Source organism: Trichosurus vulpecula, chromosome 1, assembly GCF_011100635.1.
Source record: "Trichosurus vulpecula isolate mTriVul1 chromosome 1, mTriVul1.pri, whole genome shotgun sequence".
Classification (NCBI taxonomy): Eukaryota; Metazoa; Chordata; class Mammalia; order Diprotodontia; family Phalangeridae; genus Trichosurus; species Trichosurus vulpecula.
The window spans coordinates 147,619,831-147,638,624 of record NC_050573.1 but is presented as its reverse complement, the minus strand read 5'-3'; the positions used below and the strand labels follow the sequence as shown (position 1 = coordinate 147,638,624).

The window sequence follows — 18,794 nt, the reverse complement described above, 5'->3', positions numbered from 1 at the left end:
CCCGCTAGTTACATTAGGGTTTATTTTCCTCTAGAGTATAATGTTTGAATTGGTAGTTTTTTTAACCTGTTTTGTTAAATGAACATATGTTTAGACCTAAGCTTTGGTTCTGGACATTGGAAGTAAATATTTGTGATGTAAATGATTTTAACTATTGTTTCTAAGCACCTATAAAAGGCAGTTTTGGTCATTTTTTAAAAAAATTGTATGTGCTTTGCATGTACATTAGTAGGTCTTCAAAATATTAATTTTAAATCTGTTTATAGAGTATTTTGTGCCAAAAGATACAAAATTATCCAAAAAAATCTTTGATACCTTGAAAGCCTCTTATCCTCCATATATATCTAAGATCTCAGGGTATCATGTATGAGTATCAGTGGTAGTATGTATTATACATATATGTGTATGTATATATGCTCATTCAGTGTTTCTTATTCAAAGTTAGCTAAATATAGTTCATGAGCATTTGACGTATTTTATTGTATCAACAGGTGCAGTATGTTAGGAAACATCTATTTTCAGATTGTTTTAAAATACAATATTTGACCACACAGTCATCATCATGATGAAGTATTATAAAATGCACTTTTATCTGTGGCCAGTTGTAGTTAAAGTATCTTTTAAGAAACATTTGTTGCACATATGTTGCAATTAATTCATCCTTTTTTAGTATTGTGATTTTATGCATAAAGTTATTTTTTAAAGTCTATATTAAAATAATTATGAAAAGGAAAAAATGACTAATTTTTTCTTAGAGGTTATTAAAAACTATTTAAAAATAGATGTTTTAGAATTTGCTTATAATTAAGTATACTCAATTCAATGCTATTATTCATTGGGAAACCTTTTCATGAGAAGTATGTTCCTTTCAGAGTCAAATTAAGTCAGAATAGTAGCTGAATAAATCAAATATATAGTAACCTTTCACATTAGAAATAAAGCAGTTCTGGATTTTTGCTTTGTAACTATTGTTATATTGTGCTGGACTTGACCTTTTCCATACCGTAGCTCTTTTTAAATGCTTGATCGTTGCTAGTTGCAGACAGTGATTAGATTGATGATACCTATTGCCCAGTAGGTACATTGTTCCACTGACTTTCTGTGGTCTTTTTTCACATTTCTCTTAAATTATTTTTTTGTCCAATTCTGTTATCAGGGATTTGAGAATTCAAGTTTAGAGAGAGTGTTGTCTTTTTATAAAACCTATTTTAAAGAAAAAAATAAAAATGGAAAGTAAAATAAATTATTTAACAACTCTAAATTTAGAGAAATAGTAAGAAAATAATAAAGATAAGTATAAACTCCTGATCTGGGCTTGCTTCATATGCAACATAAATGGAAGAGCACTTGGGGCTTCCTAACCATGGCACAATAGTAGACCACTCTAAGAGAAAACCTATACAGCTTCTCTTCTTGTTACACAGGCTTTGTTTAATAGACATTTTTAGCCTAATTAATGAGGCCTTCTCCTCTCCTTTCTACATTCCCTTTCTTTTCTTACCTAACTCTTTACTTTTGTATACAGTTCAATCCCTACTCCTCCATTAATTCCTCAGTCTGACTGGCCTCATCTCTCTACTAAAACTATTCTTCAGGCCACCAGTGACCTACCTCAATCTGTGGGTTTTCCTCAGTCTTCACTCTACTTGAACTCTTTGGAGAATTTTGGTACATTTCATTCATTCATTAAGTTCTTATAGAGTATACACTATAGTTATTGTATTGTGCATTATAGAAGGTTAATAAAACAAATATGCATTATGTGACTGCTATTTGTAGGGAACTGTGTAAGTTGCTAGTATAGAAAAACGAAAAATGGTAGTCCCTCCACCCATGGAGCTTGAAACTGTGATAAGGGTGTGAGACATGTGCACAAATAATTATGTTACTCCTTTGAGGAATCTGCGATGTCATTATTATACATATTCTCTTGTACAGTGCCTGTCACAATACATCCAGCCTCTCTCATGCTCTGTGCAAGTAAGAAAATGAGTGCATAATATAGAAGCACTGGCTTCAAAGACATAGCATCTGGATTCAAATCCCACCTCTGTCATTTCTACCTGTGTGACCTTGGGCATGCCACTTAGCTTTTGTCAGCCCCAGTTTCCTCATCTTTAAAACAGGGATAATAATAACACTTACCTTACAGGAATGTTATGAGTGTCAATTGATATATGTGTATGCCTATGACATATGTATATTTTATCTATACATCGTATATGTACAGGTATATGTGCACCATACCATATAATGGTGTATATTTCATATTTGTTTATATATTGTGTGTATGCATATATATATATATGACATAACTTTGTGAGCCTTAAAACATTATATATATTCTAAACTATTATTACTTTAAATGTTTTATTATTGATGTCTCTTAATGTTACTACCCCTGTATCCCTTTTTTCTCCCTTCCCATCACTTATAATAAAGGAAAAAAGAAATGACAAAAAAATCAATAAAATCAATCAACATACAGAAAAAAAATCTTGTTATATACAATGTTTCATGTCTCTAAAGCCCCTCTGTAAAGATTGGGGAGAAGTGTAGTCTCATATCTCTTTGTTGGGGCCAAGCATGGTCATCATATCTCCATGGCATTCAATTTCAGTTGGTTTGTGAATGTTGGTCTTTCTAGTTATCAAATCATGTCAAATCAATAAGCATTTATTATGTCTCAGGCACCTGACTGCGTCCGGGGGATACAGAAAAAGGCAAAAACAGTAATTCCTTGTTTCTAGTTCTTTGCTACCAGGCTCTAAATTTATTTGTTTGTAATTTTTTTTAATTTTAAATTTTAATACAAAATGAGAAAAGGAAAAAAAAAACATTACCATGTACACGGGAGAGGATTCAATCTAAAACAATAAATTTCCATTTCAAGAAAACCTATTCAGTAAATACTACACATTGTTTTCACAGCTGCCCAGCTCTTCTTTGCTTACTCGTTGGTTTTCTTTTGTTCTCTGCTGTGCACTTTTTACTTTATTTTTTCCTCCTGTCCCCACACCACCCTAAAGAAGCCTACAATTAAGCATGGAGATACACACATCCACATGCACATGCACACACACATAGATATCTATAAACATACTTATATACCCCCATACACATATATGTAAGATTGTACTATGCTTATTTCTTCTTGTCATCTGTTTCTCTGAAGGTAGATAGCATTTTCCTCCATAAGTTCAAGTCTTTTTGTGTTTTTCTAAATCAATCAGCTTATTGTTTTCTACACTACAGGAATATTCCAACATGCTATCTGAGAGATTGTTTATGAAAGCTTTCCCCCCAATTTTCTGCATTCCTTATATTCTTGGCTACATAGGTTTTATTTGTACAAGAAAATTTTTATTTAAAATAATCAAAGTTATTCTTTTTACACTTCAACAATGCTCTCACCTTAAAATACAATTTAAGGTCTGGTACTACTGAATCTACTTCCTTTACATCTTTTTTTTCTGATTTCTTTGAAGTTCCTGACCTCTTGTTCTTCCAAATGAACTTGGTTATTATTTTTCTAACTCAGTAAAATAATTTTTTAGTAATTTAATTGGGATGACATTGAATAAATAGGTTAGTTAGATCTGAGTTTATTTGTATAAAAAGTGTTTTATATTTATGTTCATTTAGTTCGTGTGTCTGTTTTGGCAGGTATATGCTCACGTATTTTATAATGTCTTAAGTATTTTAAATGGTCTAAAATAATATTGAGTAATATTGCTGAGACAGTGTATTTTCTCTATTTTTTCACTTTTGATTAAATCTATTTTAACTTTAACTTTGAGATTATGATTACTACCCCTGCTTTTTTTTTTTACATATTAAATTCTGCTTCTGCCCTTTATTTTATCTTTGTGTATCTCTCTCACTTTTTTTTTTAATGTTTCCTGAAAGCAACATATTGTTGAAATCAAATTTTTAATCTGCTATCCATTTTCATTTTATGGGTAAATTTGTTCCATTTACATTCTAAGCTACAATTATGTCTTATGTATTTTCCTCCTTCCTATTTTTCCTCACTATCATTCTCACCCTATTTACCCTATCCCTCCTCACTCCTCTGCTTTTCTTCTACCTGCTCCCTTGCCTTCTGCCGCGTTCCCCCTAGGCCTCTTCCTGGGCCGGGGGTCGCGGGCAGTCCTCCCCGGGGGACCTCTTCTGCTCCTACACCGAGCCTTCGGTCGTCACCGGCCGGCCTGGCCTCCACCCAGACCGGAATTCACCAGACAGAACGCCAGAGGATCTCGCTCACGGTCTTTATTGGTACATCTTCCACGGCGACTGCTCGACTCCGCTCGACTCTCTTCCCCTATCCCCGTACATTATATAACCTATTGCAGCCAATCCAGTGGCGAGAGCTATAACATTGCCTTATATGGACGGGCTTCATCCTAAGCCGGCACCGCCCAGCGATATACCCGGAAAAGCGTTATACCCGGAAAGCTGTAGTCCCTGCCCCACCCTCCACCCAGCCCTAAGCGGCGTCCCACCCCCACCCAAATCCCAACAATTCACCCCTTAAACTAAAATTAAAAGGAAGAAGGGGAAACATAGGGCAGTGCTCATAAAGCGGAATCAAGATCCAACCAACCTGAGGGGTCCTCCCCCACACCTACGGCCCGCAGGGCGCGGTAACCAACCCGCTGGCGGCGAGAAAGCAGGGAGATGCGGGCGCAAAGAACGCGGACCGCAATAAGCAGGGCGAGGAAGGCCGCCGCAGCAGCCAGGTAGGGCCACCAGGAGAACCACGGACCTGAAAGCCAAGAAGGCCACCAGGAGGAGAGGTTGGGCGGGACCCATGGGGAGACCCTAGTGCCATTGATGGCCTGGTACTCCCGCCGAAGGTTGTGCAGCGTGTCCCAAAAATCCTCATCCCAGGTCCCGGTCAGGGCCCGGGAAAGGTTGCGGCTGAGCTCGGCCGCGATAGAGGAGTTAGAATAAGGGGCATTCGTCACACAGAGGCCTTCGCCCACGCGACGACGACAAGAGTGATCTACAAAGGAGTCCAACCGCTCCACGACCAGATCGAGGCGCGTGTTCAGGGTGAGCAGTCCTCCCCGAAGATGGAGGAGGGATGTCTCCACAGTCTGCAGGGCCTGCGCTGTCTGGGCGGTGGCGTTGTTGAGGGCCTCGGCCGTGACCGCAGAGCCAGCCATGGCCGTCGCGGTAAGGCCAAGGGAGGCGAGAGCTGATAAGGAGTCCCACCACGAGGAGAATCACCCCCACCGCCCGCGGCTTACGCTGTTTTCTCCTCCCTGGCGGTAACGGGGTACGGGGGGGGGCGCAGCCGGATTCTGAGAGGACAGAGGGATGGGGACGAATTCGGGGGCGCGGACCACCACCGCAGTCGGCGCAAAGGAGCCATTCCAGCAAGGGGAGAGGTAACATTCAACCTTTGAACAGTTGAGAAGGGGGGTCGGAGAGAGATGCGTTGATGAAGAGCCAGAAGAAAGGGGGTTGGACGCAAACGTCCTGGGGGGGAACAGTCTGAGGAGTCAAGGTCCAATTTTCTCCCTCTTTCTCCCAAGAGAGAACCGCCGCTCCCGGTGAACGATGAGGAACCCCCAGAGCAGGCGAAGTCCAGGTGTCGGGCACATGGCTGAAAAAGGAAAGAAAAGGAATTAGTCAGGGCTGCTCTACCTCTTCAGAGTCACTAGGGGCCGTCCTGACGAGGATGTCCCGAACCTGACGGAGAGGGACCCAAAAGGGCCCGTCCCCGGCCTGGGGGCCCTGTACAGCCAGGCACCCGCGGCGTCGGGCCACAACCCGACTTGGGCCGTGCCATTGTCCTTGGGGGTCTCTCCAAAGAACTGAAGACCCCTCCCGGGCGCGAACCGGAGGCGGAAGTATGGAGGTGGGGTCTGAGTGTCCGACGAGACCGGCGTAAAAACGGGCCGCCGGTGTCGTCCCGTCTGCGCGAACAGACAAAAAGTTTAGGGCGAAGAGCACGCGGGCGAGGTCTGGGGTCGACGGTCGACGAGGGAGTTTGCCGAACATTTTAGTAAAACAATCCTTCAGGCTGCGGTTGGTGCGCTCGACCACCGCCTGTCCCTGCGGATTATAAACGATGCCCGTGGTATGTAGGATGCCGAACTCACGGCAGAAGTCCTCGAAGGCCTTTGCGACATAGGCAGGGCCATTGTCCGTCTTGATCTCCGTAGGAACGCCGATGTGTGCGAACGCCTGGTAGAGGTGAGCAATAACACAGCGGGCCGTCTCCCCAGGCTGAAAGGAGGCGCTGACAAATCCCGAAAACGTGTCCACTGAGACGTGGAGAACCCGGGAGCCAATGTGCGTCATGTCCATCTGCCAGAGAGCGTTAGAACTGTCCCCTCTGGGGTTGCGAGCTCTTTCCGGGATGCGGGGCTGAAAGGGGGCGCAAGAGGCACAAGCTTTGACAATGTCTCTGGCCTGCTGTCGAGATATTCCGTACAGATGACGGAGAGATCGGGCGGAGAGGTGCCAACGGGAATGGGCCAATTGGGCCGGATCTTCGGAAACCTCATCCGCGACAGCAAGGAAAGTCTCAGGCGGCGACGGGAGGGCGGCGTCCACAACAGCATTCCCCGAATAGATGGGGCCCGCGGTCGTCCGGTGAGAGTGGACATGGAGGAGGTAAACGCGGGCCGAACGAGTCTGCAGAGCCTGTTGGACCTGTGAAAAGAGTGGGTGGAGCGGTACACCGGGAGAAATAAAGGAGTCTGGGAGGCCAGAAACAAGCTCCACGGCATATTTGCTATCTGAAATCACATTAATAGGCGTATCAGGGAACAACTGGAGCGCCTGAAGGATCGCCCACAACTCACTGGGCTGCACCGAGGGATATGGAGAGCGCAGTCGCAGGCACTGTTGCAAATGGGGGATATACAGCGCCACTCTGTGGTCCTTAGAAGCATCGGTAAAAATCTGGGGCCCCTGTACCGGTTGCGGGCTCACCGGGGACGGGGCGAGGGAGATGGGGAAAAGGGGGATGGTCTCCAAGAGTTTGGGCAAAGGACCGCCGCCCACCGGGACGTCAAGCAGTGTCACCGCCCACGCCCAGGACGCCTGCATCAGTTCAGGAAGGACGGGAACAAGGTACGGTGCGTCCAGGGTGGGCACACAGCCTAGCAACGCTAGGCAGCGACGCCGGGCTGCTATTACAAGGCGAGCCAAAGCGTCCAAGCGCCCCTCCAGCGAGGAGGCCGCGCCTGAAACATAGATCCACTCAATTACTCCATGGGTCTGATACAAGGCACCCCATGGTAATAGGCCGTCTTGCAGGGGCCTAAAATAAACTGTCTTATTTGGCTCATATCGTGTCAGCGCGGACGTGGCTCGAGCAATGATGCGATGCAGTGCATCGCGGGCTGCAGGGGTCCAAGCTCGAGGAGATTTAAGGTCCGTGGGTCCTCTGAGAAGGTCATAAAGGGGTTGCATATCCCCGGGGGGAATAGGAAGATAAGAGCGGACCCACTGCACCGAGCCCACAAGTTTTTGAAAATCATTAAGAGTCTTGCAGCGCGCCTCCTGTAGCACAGGAAAGGGGCGCCGCACGGAGGTCTCCCCCACCACCGAGCCAAGATACTTAGCCGGGACCGTAAGTTGGACCTTCTCAGGATCCAGGAACAGGCCCGCACGGTGTAGCGTCCTCCGAACATCTCTCAAGCAAGGGTCCAACAATTGCTGAGTAGGCGTCGCCACCAGGATATCATCCATATAATGAAGAAGGAGAGCTGAAGGGTGGTCCCGACGGACCGGTTCCAGCACCCCGTCCACATGTCTCTGGCACAGCGTAGGGCTGTTGGCCATTCCCTGCGGGAGAACCTTGAACTCGAACCGCCTGTGGGGACGAGAAACATTAGTAGATGGCAGAGAGAACGCAAACTTGGGGGTGTCTTTCGGGTGGAGGGGAATGGAGAAAAAGCAGTCCTTTATGTCCACCACGGCCAAAGGCCATCCAGCCGGAATGGCCGTGGGAGAAGGAAGCCCGGGCTGGAGCTTCCCCATTGGTAACATAATACGGTTGATGGCCCGCAAGTCCACCAGGAGTCTCCAGCGGCCTTTTCCACCGCGTTTTTTAATGACAAAGGCAGGAGAATTGTAAGGGCTAGTGGAGGGCCTAATTTGGCCCTGAAGGAGCAGACCCTGGACAATCTCCTCCATTACGACGAGCTTTTGCAACGGGAGGGGCCACTGGTCTACCCACACTGGCGTGGTAGATGTCCAAGTGATTCGGGGTGTGGGGGTGCCCGTGTCACGATCAGTGGCCCTCAAGAGTTTAAAGTATCCGGGCCGGACAAGGTAACCTCGAGCTGTGCAAGGATGTCACGACCCCATAGTGCATAGGTGAGACCGGGAACGCACAAAGGGCTAAACTGGCCCTCAAGCGCGTCCCGTCTCCAAGTCATAGGCCTGGCGGCCTCCCATGCCTCCACTACTCCTCCCACTCCCTTTACTGGCTTGCCAGCTCGTCGGCGTGGAATTTGAGGAGGCCACTGGTTGCGGGGCAGCGCGGAGCGATCGGCTCCCGTGTCTACGAGACCCCGCACTGGCTGTCCCTCCACCAGGAGGATCATCATGGGGCGGTCCATTGTGATCTTCTCCATCCAAAGGCAAGAATCAGCCTCTGTGTCCTGGAACGGCACTGCCTGAGCGAGGACCTCACCTGGGAAAATATCAACTAGAATAGGGTGTGGGTTAACTACCAGTAACGGGTCACCGGGGGCCAGCACCTGGGTGGGAACGGTATAGCGAGACTGAAAAGGGTTCCCCGTGGCCAGGAGCACTCCTGCTGGCCCTTGGACCGGGATTTCTATTGCCCCCCACGAGGGAAGGGTGGTTGAGTCTCGGGCCGTAAGGACTGGACCCGGGGGGGGCGAGTTGCCCGCTTTCTCGGCCCCCCGTGCTCGTTTCCCGACTCCTGGGTGGGGTTCCTTTGGTCGGAGCGGCAAAATTTCGCCATATGGCCAGGCTTTCCGCAGCGGAAGCAATTTGGGGTGCCTCGTCCCGACCCGCAGCTTTGTGGACACTGGGCCCGAAAGTGACCCAGCTGACCACATTTAAAGCACGGACGGTCGGATCCGGAGTCCCGGGAGACCGCGAGGCGGTTCAAAGCCTCTACCAGGGCGTCATTTCTCGCGGCCTCCTCTTTCAAGCGATCCCTCCGGTCCCGTTCTATGGCCGTCGCCAAGACTTCCATGGGACAGGGAGGAGCGAGGGACATCACCTTTTCTATCATTTGGTCCGGGGTGGCGTCGGGGGGCAAGGCCGCCAGAGCTGTCTTCGCCTCCCCCCGGAACCCCTCTCGGAGGATCTGCTTAATGATGAGTTCCCGGCCCGGCCCTGCAAACGTGCTGTCCACGTATCTCCGCACTCGCGTGGCAAACTCAAGTGCGCTCTCCCCTGGCTTCTGGCGCATATCGGCCAGGCCAGCTGGGGTTCCTGCAGAGGTACGCCCCAGCCTTTGCCATGCCTGTTGATGCACTACCCGCACATCCTCCAGCTCCTGGTTACTAAAAGTGGCCTGTACCCGGGGATCACTGTATTGTCCCCGGCCCAACAACAGGTCTACCCGCCCCGGGGGCCCCCCGGTGCGCGCTTGGAGCGCTCTAGCCTCCGATTCTTTGATAGCCTGGAACGCCGTGTAGTCCACAGGGCTCAGGACCCCCAACGCGAGGTCATCGAAATCACGCGGGGTCCAGACTGTGGAGACAGTCATATTAGAAAGAAGGCGCTGTGCCAACGGGGAAGCGGGGCCATTCTCCTGCACCGCCTGCTTAAATTCCCTAATGGTCTTCAGCGGCAGGGGCTGAAAAACTCGGGTACCATTATCCAGAAATAATGGAAATGCCTCAGAGATTTCTGAGTCCACCACCTCTCCGGACCGCATAGCTTCGCGGATCGCGCGAGGTATCAGAGGAAGGTACCCGCCTGATCTATCCCCCGGGCTGAGCCGCTCATAGCGGCTTTCGCTTTCGCCGTCAGAGTGGGGAAAAGAGGAAGTAGATCTGCGTTCCTGTTCTGGAGGGCGGGGCAGCGGGCGGCCCTCTGGCACACCACCCCTCCCTCGCGCCTCCCCTTCCCCGCAGGAGGGAACCGCCCGCGACTCCTCCCTCGGCCGGAAACCGGCGCCATCTTTGCTGGGTGCGCCCACCGCTCCAAAAAGTCGAACTGCGCCTGAAGCGTGGTAGCAGTTCTCCGAGACTAGTCTTTTCGTCTCTAAAAGGGGCCATTGTCCTGTATGTTCCGCCTGAGGCCGCTCATTTCCCGCCTCCTGCATATCCTCCCAAGGGTACAACGGGGGAGCAGAGGCCGCGGGCCTTGGCCCAGTTACCACCACCTCAGTCAGATCAGTCTCCCCTCCCGGGCCCCCACCGAGCGGCCGGGTCTCCGTCTGAGTCTCTGCCGTGCTGGTGTCCGGAGGAGGCCTGGGGTCGAGCAACCCCTTAATGGCGGCCATCAAGCCAAAGTCCTCCGGAAGAAGAAAACCCGGGCACTGTTTTTGATAAGACAGCATTTGCTGCTGTAAGACCGGAAAACGGTCCGGCTGAAACCCCGAGTGTATGAGCCACGGAGCCACCACCAGCAACTTTTCCACGAGCCGCTTTAGCTGCTCCGTGGAGGCGGACAACCCCCGTTTAGACAAAGCAGTTCTGACCTGTAAAGTTAATAAGTCCCGATCCTCTGGCCGCAGCAAAGGGAGGCTGCGCGCTTGCCCCATCTCCGGGCCTTTCCCCCGTTACCTGCACGGAGAAGCTGTCTGGTCCGCCCTAGTCGGGCTAGTCCCCCCTATCACCGGGGCTCTTCCGGAACTCTGCAACGGTCCAGCCGTCCTAGGCCGGTCCCTGTTCGGGCGCCAACCTGCCGCGTTCCCCCTAGGCCTCTTCCTGGGCCGGGGGTCGCGGGCAGTCCTCCCCGGGGGACCTCTTCTGCTCCTACACCGAGCCTTCGGTCGTCACCGGCCGGCCTGGCCTCCACCCAGACCGGAATTCACCAGACAGAACGCCAGAGGATCTCGCTCACGGTCTTTATTGGTACATCTTCCACGGCGACTGCTCGACTCCGCTCGACTCTCTTCCCCTATCCCCGTACATTATATAACCTATTGCAGCCAATCCAGTGGCGAGAGCTATAACATTGCCTTATATGGACGGGCTTCATCCTAAGCCGGCACCGCCCAGCGATATACCCGGAAAAGCGTTATACCCGGAAAGCTGTAGTCCCTGCCCCACCCTCCACCCAGCCCTAAGCGGCGTCCCACCCCCACCCAAATCCCAACAGCCTTCCTATTCCTTAACCTACCCACCCCTCAAAGAATCCCTCCCTTATCCTGTCCCCCAACCAATACCCCTTGCCCTCTTATTTCGTTCTGAATTTAGAAGACTTTTATATCCTTCCAGATATATGTGTTGTTCCCTCATTAACCAATTACTGATGAGAGTAAGGTTCCAGTACTACCTGCCCTCCCTCCTACTGGCTTCTTCTCTATTAGTTTTTCCTTTTATACTTCATTTGTATGAGATAATTACTCCCTTTTATCTCTTCCTACACAGTTTTACGTTTTTGGAATCACCCCATCATACTCATTTCAGCCTGTGCCTTTCTTTCTAACTATCCAAATAATGATGTCAATCATAAGAGTACTGCTAATATTTTCATATACATGAAGTAAACAATTTGACCTTATTGAGTCCCTTGTAATTGGTCTTTAATGTTTACCTTACATTTCTCCTGGATGTTATATGTCATATTTTCCCTTAAGCTCTGGGGTTTTTCTCACAAAAGCCTGAAAGTCTTTGAGTTTGTTAAATGTCTTTTTTTTTTTTTTTTCATCCAGGATTGTACTTAAACTTTGCTGAGTAAGTTATCCTTGGTCATAACCCCAGCTCTTTTGCTCTATGGTATTCTAAGACCTAGGGTCCTTCAACATAGTAGCTGCTAGGTCTTGTGTAATCCTTACCATAGCTCCACAATATTTAAATTGGGTGTTTTTGTTGTTGTTGCTTCCAGTATTTTCTCCTTAACCTGGGAACTTTGAAACTTGGCTGTGATATTCCTGTAAGTTTTCCTCCTGGGATCTCTTGAGGTGGTGATTGGTGGATTTTTTCTATTTCTACTTTGCCTTCTTGTTCTAGAACTTCAAGGCGATTTTCCTCCATAATTTCTTGTAACATTGTATCAAGATTCTTTTTTTAATTGTAATTTTCAGGCAGTCTGACTATTCCTATATTATTTCTCAGTCTGTTCTCCAGATCAGTTGTTTTTCTGATGAGATATTTCATTTTTTTAAAATTTTTTCATTCTTTTGATTTTATGATTTCTTGATGTCTCAGAACCTCATTAGCTTCTGCTAATTCTAATTTTCAAGGATTTTCTTCCTTAAGTTTTGGATTCTCTATTTCCAGTTAGTTGACTTCTCTTCATAATTTTCTTGATTTTGCTTGGATTGCTCTTATTTTTTTTTCTTTTCTCAGGTCCTTTAAAGTTCCTCCAAGAACTCTTTTTGTGCTTGGGGTCATTTGATGTTTCTCAAAGGAATGACTTTTTTAGCTTGTATTATCTTTCTCTGAATGTGAACACAGATGTTCTCGATCCCCATAATAACTATCTATGGTTGGGTTCTTTCTCCTTTGCTTACTCATTTTTATTTATTTGTTTTTTGTTTTATTTTGTTTTTAGCACCTATTAGTGTAATCAAGCTGTAGTATGGGAAATGATGCCCCAAACCTCAGGTCCTTCTTACTGTTATTTTTCTGAGGTCTATTTTGGGGTCCAACCTTGGGTTGTCCCACTCCACTTGTAAGACACAGGCAGGGCACCCAGCCACACTGTCCTGCAAATGATCTTGTTCCCTGTGGTCCCTCTGGTGGGTGTAAACAGCAGCTGTCCTCTCTACACTGGAACTAAAACCACAAACTCTGCTCTCCTGCAAGTGACCACAGTCAACAGGGTCCCTGCCCCTCTGCTACTGCACTCACCAGGTGTGTGCTGTCTCCATCTGCCTGAAACCATAGCCCAGGAAACATCTGATCAGCACACAAACTCCTTCATTCTTTTCCTACTCAGCCATCAGACCCCCACATTGTCTGTGAGATGAAAGTTTCTAAGGCTGAGGCTGCCTCTCAACCCAGTTGCCCCGAGGGCTTGTTTTTTATTGATTCTGCAGAGTTGGCCTGGAGGTTTTTGCACTTCACTCAGGCCAAATCTCCACCCCTGGAGTTGCAGTCTTTCCTGGGGTCTTCTCAATTGTCTTAGTAAGACAACTGCTTTACCCATGTTTATTTCTCCTGCTCCGATGTTATGCTCTGTCATTTTTTGTGGAAGAAATTTGGAGAGCTGAAAGTTTTCTGACCTACTTTGCCATCTTCCCAGAATCCTCCCCTAAATACGTAGATGCATTTTCTGTTTGTCATTGTCTTCCATGAGGCATAACCCCACCAACGGAATTTCTCAGTCAAAGGGTTTGGACATTTTAGTCGCTTTATTTGCATAATTAAAATTTTTCTCTTGAATGTTTGGACTAATTCATAGGTTTATCAACAATACATTAGTATGCCTGTCTTTCTACAAGTCTGCCGATACTGACTATTCTCATTTTTAAATCTTTTTACTAATTTGCTGAATGTAGGGTGAAACCTCAAGGTTCTTTTTCATTTGTATTTCTCTTATTTTTAATGATTTTTATGAATAATTTCATATGGTTATTAATAGTTTGCACTTTTCTTTTTTTAAAGAAATGTTCATATTCGTTTTCCACTTATCTATTGGTGAATGGCTTTTAGTTGTATGTATTGCTTTTATTTGTTTCTCTTGTATATCAAAATCTTATCATAGATAAATAATATAAAGATTTTTCCAGTTGACCATTTTTTCTTATTTTAGATGTCTTAATGTTGTTCATAAGGTAGGTTTTAATTTCATATGTTCAAAGGTGTACTATTTTCTTTTTTATTTGCTTCTATCTCTTGTTTACGAATTCACTTTCTATTTGTAGGTCATTAACCCTTTAAAAATAAGATTCTGGCAAAATGGTTGCAGGAGTTTATTTTAAAAATCATTCATTAAATTGTTGAATTTAGACCAGAAATACAAATACGGTTCAACATTACGAAAATTATCGGCATAATTAGCCATTACATAAAAATCTCAAAACACATGAGTATCACAATAGATTCTGAAAAAAGCCTTTGTCAAAGTACTTTAATCATATTAAGGATCTTACAAAGTATAGGCAAAGAGGTATATTTTAATATGATAAAATCTCATCTAAAACTACAAACTAGTGTTATATGCAATGAAGAAACATTAGAATCTTTTCTTATTAATAATAGAATCAAGTTAAAGAGTATTTTTAAAAGTAATTAGCATAGTACATAGTAGGCACTATTCCTTTCCCCTTATTTCCTGAAACAAAGCAGGCATATTCCCTTTCTTTGCCATTATTTTATAAAAATTCTGGAAATGCTAGCCACTGGAATTATATGAAGGAATTAAAGGCACAAAGATAAACAAAGAAGAGATAAAACTATCTCTACTGAGGATATGAAGGTTTATTTAGTAAATTCTAGAGAACTGGTAAAAACTGAGAAAATCAATAACTTTAGTAATGTTACAGGCTACAGAATAAACTTTAAAAAGCAGCATCATTTCTAATGTTTAAATCCTAGAGGCAGTAGTAAGAAGGGAAGTACCATGCAAAACACCTACAAATTGCATTAAATTTTTTGAGTTAATCTAGCAAAGCATTCTCAGTGCCTGTGCTGATTCAATTACAAAATGTCCTTAAAGGGGAAAAAAACCCTCAAATCTAGCTTAAGTAGCTCGAGAAAGTATTTATTAATCATGTCTGGAGTGTTCTATTATAAAAATCAAAGTACTTCTAAAGTTAATTTATAAATTTCATGAAATGCTAATCAAACTACCAAAGTATATTAAATGTTCCTTAATGATTTACATAGTAACCTCTCCCCGTCATACTCTCCCATCCCAGTGATTCTGAACCCCCTGGATGTCAATGTTCAAAGCCTGTTCTCCCATCATCCACTGACCGCTCCCTTAGTCCCATCACTCTTAACCCAACATCCCTAATATCCTACTCTAAAGCTGCCCAAATCTTCTACTGTGTTTCTGGAGTACCTGTTTTGTAGGGAACAAACTTGCCTTCATCTTAAACCATATCCTTTCTCACTCCTTTTCTCTTGTGGAGCTCAATGAGAAAAAAATGGAAAGTGGAATGGGTGGGAAAAAAACGATTAGAAACAGGCATATTGACAGTAAGCAAAGTGAAATACTTGGGGAAAAATAATAGACCCAGGTATACACTCAGGTCTTAAATTCAAACCTCAACTTTGCCACTTATTACCTGTGAGTAGTAATTTTGGACAAGTCTAACACCTCTGGGCCTCACATTCCTCCTTTGTGAAATGAAGGGTCTGGGTTAAATGACCTCCAAACTTCCTTCCAGCTCTAGATCTGTGGTTCTATGTAGAAAATATTCTATTTAAGAACAAATGTTCTTTAACATTCTGTTTTGAGATATAGGAAACTTCTAGAAATTTTTCTTTTAAGGATAGTTTAAAAAACTGGCTTTTGTTCTAAGTTATACATTAATGCAACCCATCCTATTCCTCGAAGGTGACTGATAAAAATAAGAGCTTTTACTGTCATAGTTATTTTCATTTGTCTCTAAGTAGAAGGTTGTGAATACATATATATGATATACTCAGTGATTGAGTTTTTCCTTAGCCACTGTCTGTGCCTGGAACGTATTCTCTTCTTACCACTATCTCTTATAATCTAATGTTTCTTTCATAACTCAGCTCAAGTACCATCTTTTCTATGGAACCTTTCCTGATTCCTCAGTTGCTGGTGCTCTCCTCTGAAAACTGTTCCCATTTTGCACATACTTTATATACATTTATGTGTGCTTATTGTCTCCCCTGGTAGATCGTAAGATTCTCAAAGGCAGAGGCTGTTTGATTTTTGTATTTTTATCCCTAATGTCTAGCTTACAGCTGGCAAATTGTAGGTACTGAATAAGTCCTTATTGATTGATTGATTGGATATATATGTGTGTGTGTGTGTGTGTGTGTGTGTGTGTGTGTGTGTGTATTTTTTTTTGGGGGGGGAATATTATTCTGGTAGCGTGAATTTTAGAAATCACATATTTGATTTGAAATGAATAATTCTCCACATAATTTTTTATTTCATTATAGAATTTTATAAGCTTTTAAAATAATATTTGTTTATTTGAGTCTAGATTGCAATTCCATTGTTTTAGGACACTCCCAGTAAGAAAAGTCCTACCAATGCATAACATAACTGATTTTTGAGTCCTAGTCTTAGAGATAGCTTAGGCATTCACAAGTTATGTGATTAACCCAGTATTTTTGTCTGAAGCTGAGGTGAGATTAAACCTACCTCACCCTGGTCCTGAAGCTATCTAGTCCTCTAGTCACCATGCAGTGCTGACTTATTTTTGTTATCCTTGGGAAGAAGACTCTTACAGAGTCTTAATAAAACAAAAATTAATTCGTTTCTGCCTAGTGCATCATATCTATTTTAATCTTTTCATTTGAAAATACTGTTATCCCTTTTTCCTTTTATCATTTAATTCAGGGTATCCAGGTTTTTAAATACTAGATGCCCTCTAACTGTAGGTAACTCTCTAAGATTTGTGCTGGGCCCCCTTCTCTTCTCCTTCTATGCTACTAAATTTAGTGACCCTGTTAGTTTACATGGATTTAATTCCCTTCTCTATGCTGACAATTTTCAAATCTACTTAACCTGCCCCAAACTCTCTACTGACCTCCAGTCTAGCATCTCTTACTGCCTTTCAGACATTTGGAGCTGGATATCCAGTAGACATCTTCAACTCACTATGTCCAAAACAGAACTCATTACCTCTCCCCCTAAACCTTCCTCCCCACCCCCCATGTCCCCACCTTCCTTATTACTGTAGAGGGCAACCCAATCCCCCCAGCCCCTTGGGATCACAACCTAGGAGTTATCTTGGATTCTTCATTATCTGTCATCCTTCATATCTAAGCTATTGCCAAGGCCTGCCAGTTTCACCTTTGGCAAAATCTATATTCTTCCTTCTCTTCTCTGATGCTGCTTATCATTTTGATTACTGCAGTAGACTGCTGGTGGGTCTACCTGCCCCAAATCTCTCCGCATTCCAATCCATTCTTTATTTAGCCACTAAAATGATTTTGCTAAAACAAGGGTCCAATCATGTCACTCTCCAGGAGCAAATGCATAATACTCAGTTTAGAATTCAAAACCCTTCATAACCTAGTCTCCTCCTAGCTTTCCATTCTTTTTGATTTAGTGACATTGGCCTTGAACAAGACGTTCATCTCTCTGCTGTTGGCATTTTCTCTGACTGTCCTCTATACCTGAAATGCTCTTCCTCTTTTACTTGGACTATTGACTTCTCTGGTTTCCTTTATGTTCCAATTAAAATTCCACCTTCTAAAAGAAACCCTGCATTACCCCTCTTAATTTCAATGCTTTTCCTCCTTTAATTATTTCCTATTTATCCTGTATGTAGTTTATTTGTATATATTTGTTTGCATGTTGTCTCCCTCATTAGATTGTAAGCTCCTTGAGGGTAGGAACAATCTTTTGTTTCTTTTTGTATCTCCACTGTTTAGCACAGAACCAGACATTTAGTAGGCAATTAATAAATGTTTCTTGATTTATCGATTGATTGATTTTACTTAATTTTGTTATCCTAAACAGGACCAAACGGTCTCAGGTTCCCTTAAATGAATGCATATTTGAACTTCCCAACCTCACAATTCAAGCAACAAGAGCACAAACCCTACTGCTACAAACAATTTACCAAAGCTGGTCTCATACTGGAGGTATCGGTTCTTCAGTTGTGAATGAAACTTTAATGACTGACATCTTCCAGACTTCAGGTAATACCATAATATTTCTGAAAAGCTTATATAGCATTTTACCATTGATGACCAAACTGTCATTCAAACCTGTATTTCCAGTATACTATACTTCTAATATATTTCTATAGTAGTGTATATTTATAGCATATGTTTAAAATTGAGGAAATGAGCTCAGTCCCTGTCCCTGTCCCTCTGCTCTCTCTCTTCTTCTCCTTCTACCCTTCCCTTTCATTCTCCCTTTCCCTGTTTTCCAACAAACTCAGAATTTGTCACACATAGGATTTTTAAAAACTTACTTTATTTTCTTTTCTGTCTTATGGGTAGGGAGTATTATAATCTTTAAACTACTGAATACATTTTAAAATAATAGGTTTGTGAGCTTTTTTCATCAGAAATATTTGTGACTTGTAAGTCAGATTTTTAGTGTAATAGAAATAAGCCTTCATCTCTTTTTTAACCAGCTTAATGTTACCATTCCATGGTAATGAGAAGGAATATAGTTGAATTCTGAATTAAAAATGAAGAGTTGGATTTGATATATGAAAATTTATGTCCTAAACAACTTTTAAGAAACATATCTTTTTTATAAGTTTTCTTTTGGCTAATGTGTCAGTTTCCCCACCAGTATTGTCTATTCGTGATGTCCTGATATTTCTTTGTAATAACATTGTTTAAAATTGGAAGTGGAAATTTGATTATCATATAATATTTGAATTACTGAATTCTGGTATTGTCTTTCCCTTTATATGTATCCTTGGTGAAGCACATGTATATGTTTAGGATTTTAGTTTCTGGGGCATGAGGATAAATTTTTTGAAGGTACATAACATAGTGAACTTTAAATCCTCTGTGATAGGTTTATATGTGTGATTGCATATACCAAATACT

At 43.9% G+C, this 18,794-nt stretch overlaps 1 protein-coding gene across 1 annotated transcript in view; it reads left to right on the top strand.

The window, feature by feature from the left end:
• Positions 1-18,794, top strand: part of VPS13B (vacuolar protein sorting 13 homolog B) — a 1,100,792-nt gene that overhangs the window by 185,290 nt on the left and 896,708 nt on the right. Inside the window, 1 exon segment of the mRNA XM_036759288.1 lies at positions 17,743-17,924. Within this exon segment, the coding sequence (XP_036615183.1) occupies positions 17,743-17,924 (182 nt within the window).